This window comes from Topomyia yanbarensis, chromosome 1, assembly GCF_030247195.1.
Source record: "Topomyia yanbarensis strain Yona2022 chromosome 1, ASM3024719v1, whole genome shotgun sequence".
Taxonomy (NCBI): Eukaryota; Metazoa; Arthropoda; class Insecta; order Diptera; family Culicidae; genus Topomyia; species Topomyia yanbarensis.
In genome coordinates this window covers 16,055,350-16,065,409 of record NC_080670.1, presented here as the reverse complement: position 1 = coordinate 16,065,409, position 10,060 = coordinate 16,055,350, and the positions used below count along the sequence as shown (strand labels likewise).

General features: G+C 38.4%; 1 protein-coding gene across 2 annotated transcripts; it reads left to right on the top strand.

Moving 5' to 3' along the window:
* Positions 1 to 5,663: 5,663 nt before the first annotated feature.
* On the top strand, positions 5,664 to 9,388 carry LOC131676973 (hydroxylysine kinase). Of its 2 annotated transcripts, XM_058956433.1 has the most exons (6): positions 5,664 to 5,810; positions 5,870 to 6,815; positions 6,874 to 6,994; positions 7,084 to 7,343; positions 8,135 to 8,459; positions 8,518 to 9,388. In XM_058956433.1, the coding sequence occupies exons 4-6, from the start codon at positions 7,090 to 7,092 to the stop codon at positions 9,139 to 9,141; spliced, it is 1,203 nt and encodes a 400-aa protein (XP_058812416.1). In that variant the 5' UTR covers positions 5,664 to 5,810; positions 5,870 to 6,815; positions 6,874 to 6,994; positions 7,084 to 7,089; the 3' UTR covers positions 9,142 to 9,388. The 2 variants fall into 2 exon arrangements, with proteins under 2 accessions (XP_058812416.1, XP_058812415.1); XM_058956432.1 differs by having other exon boundaries at positions 6,874 to 7,343.
* The last annotated feature ends 672 nt before the right edge of the window (positions 9,389 to 10,060 follow it).

Sequence of the window (10,060 nt, the reverse complement as noted above, 5' to 3'; positions counted from 1 at the left end):
GACGATACCGACTGAAGAAGACTGCTGCCGCAGCAGAGTTGCTATCTTCTTCAAAGGCACACACCGACCGGCTAGGGCCACGCTGCTACGCAGAGGAGTGTGAGTGTGATGAACCAAAAAACGATAATACACTCGATTCTCTTCATGCGCCGTATAATATCCAATTAAACGGAAGTTATCGCGAGAAACCGCGACAGAAAAATATAACTAAAATTTCAATAAAAAATTCAAGAGAGTCATGCCTACTATGTTACGTTAATTAGTGACAAAGCTCTGAACTACGTTGAACGGCGTTTGTTAAATTTCATTGTTTGATACGGTTATTTTTGCACTTTTTTGTAAGACACGCGTAATCCGCACATTAGAAGAATCTAGTGTACGCACATTTAGCATTTCTTTCACTATCTTTTTAGTTCATAACTGTTGATATTAGGCACTTACGGAGAGGTAAATGTTTTAACACTAACACCAACCACGTATGAGAAAGTACGATATAAGAGAAAAATAGTCGTGCAGGTAATGTTTTGGAGATGATCAAAAATAATAAAAGTTAAAATGAGTAATATTTTGAAATTTTTTCTCGTTTTGTTATATGCATCGATAACGAATTTCCTCACGAGGGCACGCATTGTTTGTGTAATCTTTATTTTTCTCATTGTTGAATTAGAAAAAAATAAATTCAACTTACAAACTGACAAGCAGTTACAAAGTGCGTTCCGGATAACATGTTTGTTCGCCTTTTTCTTAACCGGGAAATATAATATCTTTAGCAACAATGCAACATTTGGTACTAAACCGCTATCTAATTACAATCGCAGTGCAGACTATGTACAGTACTCTACTAGGAGATCGAATGTAGTAGTCTGGGGAGAAGGAAAAACGGCACGTATGAAAATTGATAGCAACACTAAATTATATATACAAAAAAATCATCATTTAAGGTATGATTTTCAATCATCTGGAAACAGCACCAAGCCTCACTTAACGAATTTCAATTTATAAATTCTTTGTAAAACATGCGTTAATTAAGTCGTATCAGGTGTAAAAAATAGAAAATCGATTTGTTTAGCCCAATCGTGACACATTTCTAGATGTAAACCACCCAGAATTACTTATCTCCATGCAATTTTTAAAAATCCTCGCAGTCGCTCAGTTCTATGCTTGCCGCTCGGGCAGCGCTGAATGGAGCTCTGAAACGATTAGGGGAGACCGGGGCTAGTTGGCGGTGTTTTCAATTTTTATCGCTTTGATGTAGGTAGATCTTGCAAAATAGAACAGAATTTCAATACCCCGGCATTTTGACTTTGACGCGTACTCCCTATTCAAAAGCAAATTTTCGAAATTCTTCATGCAATTGGCCGGAATAAATGTCTCCTACATTGGCGAGATACACAAGAAAAAGATTTTCTTACTTTGAAGTGAATTGCAGAAATAAAATTTTTTGATGACTTTTTTGCTTTCTTAATAGTACCGCCAACTTGCCCCGCGGCACAGTGGCACGACTTAGAACAAAAGGTGGACTAAAGTCCAAACTTTGCCGTATCGGTTCAAATAGGACGATTTTATGTAATTTTGGTACGCTGAATTCGTTTTTAATATTAAAACATTTCAAAAATAAGCGTTTACTAATCACTAGGATGTCGAATCCTAGTCAGAAGAAAGTATCCTAGATGTCGAAATCGTTCTTAAAATTTGTATATATTAATTTTCGTGTGCTAAATCGTTTTTGATATTAACACATGCAAAAAAAATCATACGTTAGGGTGGCTCAAAAAAATATTTTGTTGCGAAGGTTCAAAAATTTGTTTAAAGAAGTTTTTGTGCGCTGAATTTCTATTTTAATTATAAAAATAGCAATTAACTTTACTACTTATTAGAGTGGCTCAAAAGTAAATATTTTGTCTTTATAATAATTTTTTTCAATAGTTATTTTGGAATTTATTTTCCATATTGAAACGAATTAATGGACATCTCATTATGGGGCTTCAGAAATGACTATTTTGTTTTTACGGATCAAATAAGATGTGTTCGACTAATTTTGGAACATTTAATTCATTAGTGGGTTACTTGATATGAAAGCTACATTTTCTATCATTTTCAAAACAAACATTTTGAGCGTCTTAGTGGAATGTTTTATTGCATTCACTAATCAACAAGATGGTCAACGATTTTTTTCGTAGGTGTGTTTTAAGTTACTTAGCTTATTTCATATCTTAAATGAAAATAAATTCAAAACCCTTTTTTCGAGTATATGGTTCATTTAAAAATGGTGTTATTTTATTTGGATAATATCGCATACCCTTAAGCTGTATCAGTGCTATACACGGATCAAAATACTCTCACCAAACGACTAGAGCTCAACTGTATTCACTCTATTTGACAGTTATTGCGCAAGTTAACAAGAAATAGTTCCAGAAACATTTAATAACCTATTTCAGATGGTTGAAAATTTTTACTGATTTTCAAACATTTTTATTGCCTCTACCATTTTAAAAACATACTTCCCACTCGGCTCCTTATTCTTGATCACTAGTAAAACCCTTGTTCATCATGCTCTCAATACTATTTGACAGTTGTGCATGTATTCGTGTCATTATTCTAGCTTATTCAAATTCAATATCAGTAATAACCATGCGTCTCCATTCACAGTTTTTTAAAATTTTGACTGATTATCGTAAGTTTTCGCAATACTAGCATATACTTATTTTAAAGAGAAAATTAAAAGCTTTCGAATGAGTATAGTGTGATCGCGGGCATTCACGGGCGTCGTTGTTGTTATCGCATTAGAAGTTCGAATTCAATAAAAATTTATGACAAACAGTTATCTAAACACTAACTAAACCTTGACTTATTTTTGGCGATTTTATGATGTAATTTTATCACACGGATAATTTTGGTGAAGTAATGCAATGCATAAAATCAACCATTTCTTTAAAAAACGAAATTAACCGGATGTAGTTCCTATGGTCAACTTATACAAAAAACACCTGAAATACGCCCTTAAAAAAGCTGCCAAAAATTCATTTTACGTTCAAATCACTTAAAATCTCGCAAAAATGTCTCTGATGGCTCAGCTGATAGGAGAAAAATACTAGCGAGAATATCGCATAACATTTATATATGGACTTAAGTCCTGGCTCGTCCCACTGTGGCGTTAGCAGCGTCGCCAACTTACCCCAACCGCATATTTTATTAAAAACTATTTCAAAAATAACTTTTGTTTGTGGATAGATGTTTTATCTATACGGATACTGTAAGCACTTTTCACTCTCTATCGAAAAATATAATCATTCGGGAAATAGATTGAAAATCACCCTAAATAACGCTAAGTATTTAAATCGTACCTGGTCAACGTGGACGGTGCAGCCTATCACCGCAGTTTAGTTCACCTGAAGCACCAAACACCCTCAACCGACCGTTTTCAACCCGGTCCATCATCCACTCTCGTTCGTTCGACAAACACGACTAAACCAACCGCTGATTTTGGAGATGAGAATTCAAATGATACTCCAACAAAAAAAATGAATTCGCCACAGTTAAGACTCGAGATGGACAGGTGTCCACATTTTATTTTCTTTTTGCGGTATGTGCGTGTGGCTGTCACTTTGTTCGAGCGAACATGAATATATGAAGGAGAAAACAAAAGCACGTGGTGCCTTGCTGCCTTCTAATTGGTTGAGGGGTTCTATACAAAGTTGTGTCGAAAAAGTGAGCTAAGTTCGTGTTTTTTTTAAAGTGTTTAACCTTCAAAAAGGCACGCTGGTCTTCCAGGCCCGGCGGTTATCGATTTCGTAGTTACAAACCGTTATGCATGCAGTAAGAGCTTAAGCATGGAAATTTCATTAACTGGAGCTAAAATTCATTGAAAAAGTAAGATATTACGGAAATGTCACATATGGTGTGCTTCATAGATTCGATTCGTATAAACTTTTTACATGCACAAAAAGACAAGGGGGCCTAGCAGGCCCGCTAGGTATTTCGACATCAACTGTGCATAATAGTGATGCAAATAATATTCCTGGCACGTATGTTTGTATCCAAAAATCAATTTTAATGGATTTATTTCAGTTTTTACAAATATTACCTAAGCTTTGACGAACTTATCTTTGATTAAGTTAAAACACACATTTACCATTTATTTGTGTCATGTAATTTTTCTCACGTAAACGCTTTTTAATGCACCCAGAACTGTGCACGCATACTAGACCTTGTTTGAACTTTTTTGGAACACTGCAAATTAAGTGTTAATTAGCTCTTCAAACCATATGTCACTTATGACCTTTTTTTGTAGCTCAAGTTCACTCACAAAAGTTTTGAAGTTTCTATGGTGAAATAAATGGAAAATCGAAAACAAATCAAAATTCAATAAAAATTCTCACAGTTACTCTGCATACCTCAAAAGTTCAGGTAGTGTAGCTTTTTTAATAACGACCAACTTTTTTAAAAGTTGCATAATGATTGGAGGTTCCCGAACAAAGTCATTTAACTTCGAAGATCAAAAGAATTTTTGCAAATGTCCTATTCTAAGTATGTGCGAGATAGAGAGGCAGCATATAACATTGTATTAGAATATCTTTTTACCACAAAGTCGGATCAATTTGCAGTCTTCTGCAATGTTATATTTTCATCCTAAGCTATACATCTGAGGATTTTAGGATACATAAGATGATGCTGGCATTTTTAACTGAATTTATTTTTTTCATTGACGATATTTCATATATTTTTACATGCAAACTTGATAAGTGTTGTGACTCCAGAAGCATCTAAACAAGCTTGTATTTGGAATGGGACTTCTGGAGCCAAATACCATTCGATTGAGTAGTGTTCCAAAAAAAAAAGTCAATTTTTGTGCCGGTATACTATCCAGGGTAACAGTGCCCTTATTCATCTTAGCATCTCTATTTATCCCTACCATTTGAACACATTAGCTAGAGCAGAGTCTGTTATCGCTATTCAACACATTCGCTTAAATAGTAGGATGATTAAGGGTGCGTTGTACTCGACTTTTCACTTCGCACAAACGAGAGTATTTTACATATTCCAGTGACAGTTATCCGGATTCTCAACGAAATAGTGATACCATGACTAATGAGATGAATAAGGGCTCGTCTACCTCATATATAGTAAGAAAAGACAACACTTCACAGCAATTATACTGAGCGCGGGTTAGAAGCCATTTTGTTTATTCGTTAACTTGAACTCGTTCCGAAGGGTTGTGTTTCTACAGATTTTCTATATATTTCTGCCCACATTCGGGTGAATGGCTTCCGGGTGAACGCCATTCGTTCAAACAAAATAGATCCACTTCACAAATATCGATATAGTTTTGCATCTAGTTTAAAATGTACTGATATGGTGCTCTTGATGTCAATGCTAGTGTTTTAACGTCCACGAGATTACTCAAATATTTGGTGCTTATTTATTCGGACATGGAAACTTTTCTGTATAAAGTAATGGTTATGTAATTTGTAAATATTGAAAATTTCGAAAATCTTTTGCAAAATATACCACATTCATCGTAAAATATTAGTTTCACCATATTCACCACAATCTCGTGAAGCGATTGAGTAGCCCATTCGACACCTATTCTTTATCACTTCCATGCTGCCCCTCGTACGATCGTGAAGCGCATGCGCGCCGCACAGACAAACGCTTGAAGCTGCAACAAGCTTCATGACCGACGAAAGCTCATCCCGAAACCGTACCATAAATAATGCATTAAAAACTAAGACGCAACACATAGGAGATCAAAGCAATAACAAAACATTCCACAGAGCACGTATTTTGTTGCCAAATTCGCCATCGTCTAAGTATAATCAGTGTAAATAAGGACTCATTTAACCGGTAATAAATGTAAACTACTTTCCAGTGTAACATATTTCGGAAAGCAATGCCCTCCGCGGAACCACCGGGAAAGGATGGGGACCAACAGCAGCAACAGCAATCCTCATCTCGCCAAGACAATCAACAGCAGGATCGAAATGGTCACGTCGAAGCAACGAATGGAACCCAGGCCTTGCTGGTGTCAAATCAGACGGCAGCAGGTGATCCAGACCGTCAGCTAATACCCGCCGATCGTATCCTCCATGTGGACGACTGTCCGGGAGCCCCGCTGGACCTGCCGACCGTGCGTGAGTTTACGCAGAACGACAAGATCAACAAGTTTCTGCTGAACTCCTTTCTGCAGCGAATCAATGAAACTGATCTGGGAGAGATCCGTCGGAACGACGCTAGCGGAGACGGTGAGCTGGAGCAGGATTTTGAGGTGTGAGAAGGGCGGACGATGCTCCATCGAAGGGGGTGGGTTTTTGGGTTGTGTTTGTATGTTAAGAACATTTTTTTGGCCTCACAAGCAGCTTTTTTGGTGCTGGTATTGAGTGAGACGAATTAATAAAATCACGGAAGGTCTGAACGTTGATGATTGAATATTTTTGTTTATATTTGGAGGTACGTTTCCAAACTTCCAGTATTTCTTTACGGGTAATGTCCTAAAAGCAGAACTTCTAATAGTGAGAAATATTTAAATGATAAAAATACCTTCAGACACTAGATGTTTTATGTCTTAAATAATGGAATTGGTTATAAAAAGCCTAGCGCTTGAATTTATTTTCCACTCTTTATGGCATTGTGAATATGATTTAATAAGAAGACGCGTGCTAACATCGGTTTATAACTTATATAATAGCTCAGTTGATCACATTGACAGATCTATAAAATTACCGATTAAAAAATGCATACACCTCATTCAACACAGCAATTTACTTGACACAGTCGTCACCATGGCTGCAGACTGATATTGCTTTGCTCGTTTTCGTGTAGGTATTCGTTTGTGTGTTGTATACATTTGTGCTTTCAATTTACATTCCATCTCAGTTTTAATCAGAGAAGCATTGCAAGCAGACAGAAGCAACGCGAAGCGAAGAGATTTATTTATTTATCGTCTGCCTTTATCAGTGCGCCACCGTTGTCCTCGTTCTGCGAAGACGTCTCAATCGTAAGTAAACGCTGTTCAGTAGTGTTTTGGTACCTAACAAAGTAGGTTGTGATATTTGAACGTTTGCGCCTATCCCGTCGCCTACTCAGATTAACATGGAAATGAAAATGATCCCCCCGAAGAAGCGCCTCTCGGTGGAGGCATTCGCACCTTCGATAGACGATAGTAATGGCCGCACGGGCTCAGGTGAAAGTGATGCGGTGACACTTAAGCCAGGTTCGAAAATACGACCCATCGTAACCGAGGAAGATGTTCGAAAGCTCGCGGAACGACTGTACGGCATCATCATACTGGAGATGTGCGAGCTGGATTCGTATGACGATAAGAACTATTTGATCCAGGCGGACAGGTAGGTCAAACATCGACAGCAAAGATGGGTGGGGTGTTTAATTCTAACCGTTCGAATGTGTGTTGGTTTGATCAAGGTCGTCAGGTTGGCGAGTATTGATTTGAGTTTCTGATTTGCAGATAAAAACATTGCAAAAAAGGCCGGCGCTAGACTGAATGGTGGTATGTTTATTGTACCTGGATGATAAAATGTGACATCGATATAAAACCACGTGATACTGTTTGCGGATAGGTAGTTGTGAGCCGCCTGCAACGCAAAATGACACCGTAGTAAACTATGTTGTGTACGCGCTTCACGAATTTCGCAATTTGTTGATGGTGTTCGTTAACAGCTTAGAAAGGTTTTTTATCGGGATTAATTCGAGGAAGATTATTTCGAAAGAAAATTGGTGTCTATTTGAAACATTTCGTTGGAATGACAGCCAGCTTAAATCTTAGTAGCATTTTTTATTCATGCTCATTTTCCATCGGCCTCTGTTCGTACTGAGTGCCTATCACCGACGCCAGAGGGCCAATATACCATTTGAACCCTACATATCGGCTCATCAATACATGGACCAGGACCAAGGCCTACTTAGCTAATCATAATTCCACCAAAACCATTGCGTTCTCAAATAGTCGCAGATTTTATTGATCTGAAACTTTTGCTGTATCCAAATTATCTAAGTTCGGTGTAATCTTGTCATTCTCACTAAATGTTGGGTTAAGTTTAGAGTGATTTCCCCATTGCCATTAGGGACTCAACCCTACAGCCAAACCTGCTTGATTAATCCATCAACCTCTTTCTTTCAGACTCATAAAAAACCCCATCCTCAAGACGGTCAGCCCGAACGGATACGTTCTGAAGATTGCCAATTCACTGGACTCTCAGAATGAGCTGTTCTTCGAGGGACAAACGGAGGTCATGCATCGGCTGGTCAGTCATCAGATCCGCTGCCCATTGCCGATCCGAAACATCTTCGGCAAGTTTCATTCCCTGGAAAAGTTAGGCCAAAGCAAACACGTAGTACGGCTGCTCGAGTACATACCGGGGAAGGTTTTCCACGGAGTGCCCCATCCGGAGCGTTTGTTCTACCAGGCGGGAATGTTTATCGCTCGAGTTGATGCGGCTCTGAAGGTAGGTTCCGTCGATGGCTTATGCATTTCGATTTCTCATCGACAAAATCTGTTTTTAGGGCATCAAACATGAAGGCGTTTTGCAGCGCGAATCGGTCTGGAAGCTGGATAACTTCCTCAAGTTGGAGGAGTTTCTATATGTTATTAAGGATGAGCATCGTAAGGATATAGTTGAGCAAGTTTTGGTGGCCTTCCAGAAGCGAATCGTGGCCAACAGCGAAGAATTAGAGCGCGGTGTAATATATGGAGACTTCAACGAACATAACATCATCGTTAACCGCATGGATGATAACCCGAAGGAGTACGACATAGCTGGGATCATTGATTTCGGTGATATCTGCTACTCATACTATGTGTTTGAGCTGGCCATCGCAATGACCTACATGATGCTGGAGTCAAATGATTTGGACACCGGAGGTCTAATCATGGCTGGGTACGGCATGTTGAGATTGATTCCACCGCACGAAAAAGCCATACTGAAGGTGGCGATTGCTGCTAGATTGTGCCAAAGTTTGGTGTTAGGGCTTTACACATCGACCGTGGACGAGAACAATCAGTACATTCTATCAACGCAGACCCGGGGATGGGGTTTGCTCGAAGCGTTGTGGGCTGAGAAGGAAAAAGATCTTTTGGAACGCTGGGAGAAGGTGGCGGTTCAGTTTCTGACTCGAAGTCCGAAATGATGTCAGTAGGAGCGAAGATTGGTGTGAGATGCCTTGATAAACGAAGCAATCGTTTGATACTGTAACCTGATTTCAGTAGAATACCGAGAGCAATTTTATTGTTGCCTTATTGCACATGAAAGTTTAGGTAGCTAAGAACAAATCACGTTGATATTCTTGTTGTGTTTTTATAACTTCATTGCGACCAGCTGAAGCTTTTATTACTGTACGTATGTAGCATTAGTAAATAAATATGTTATTTCAGAAATTGTTTTCAAGAGTCCACTTTTATGCATTATTGGAAAATAATGGAAGTAAATTAAGTGCGTACAAGAAGCTGCATATGGAAATACTTGATACTTGAAGTCGTTGATAGTACTTGCAACACATAGAGTTCAGCTACATTTTAGCATAGTATTCTAGCTTCTTTCAGTTTGCTCATTCAAGACAATGAGACTAGTAATAGTACTTCTACAACCCTCTATTGCTAGTTTATATTCGTTTGCGAGCGTGTCGGTTTTACGGAAGGTGTTACTGCATACCTAAGCGTCGGCCACGTGGATGAAATATTGATAGCGATGCTGCACAGTTAAATGAGTAACAGGGTTCCTTATTTTCGGGTATATTTGAATAAGTGTGTGTTTATCAAGCGTTTCTTTGCGATATGAGAAAACGGTTTGAATCTTTGGTTATGGTACCGCTGTAAGCAAACTACATTTATCCATTCGAAATAACGCACGTAAACAGTTGATGAATTTAGCAAATTTAGCCACTGAGAACTGACATCCAAGTCAAGTTTTCAATGAGTGTAAGAAATAAAATTGTTACTTTGAAATGCTACCGGCGAGTAACAATTTGTCACTAAGCGGCGCTACGATCGCCAAGCAACCGCTATACGGACCTTACATGCAAACTTGGATAAAATAGTGATTCACGCCGA

Excerpts from the sequence above, each read along its gene's own strand:
- LOC131676973 (XM_058956433.1), top strand. The coding sequence starts at position 7,090 with ATGGAAATGAAAATGATCCCCCCGAAGAAGCGCCTCTCGGTGGAGGCA. Across the intron at positions 7,344-8,134 it reads TATTTGATCCAGGCGGACAG|ACTCATAAAAAACCCCATCC; the intron begins GTAGGTCAAACA and ends TCTTTCTTTCAG. Across the intron at positions 8,460-8,517 it reads GAGTTGATGCGGCTCTGAAG|GGCATCAAACATGAAGGCGT; the intron begins GTAGGTTCCGTC and ends ATCTGTTTTTAG.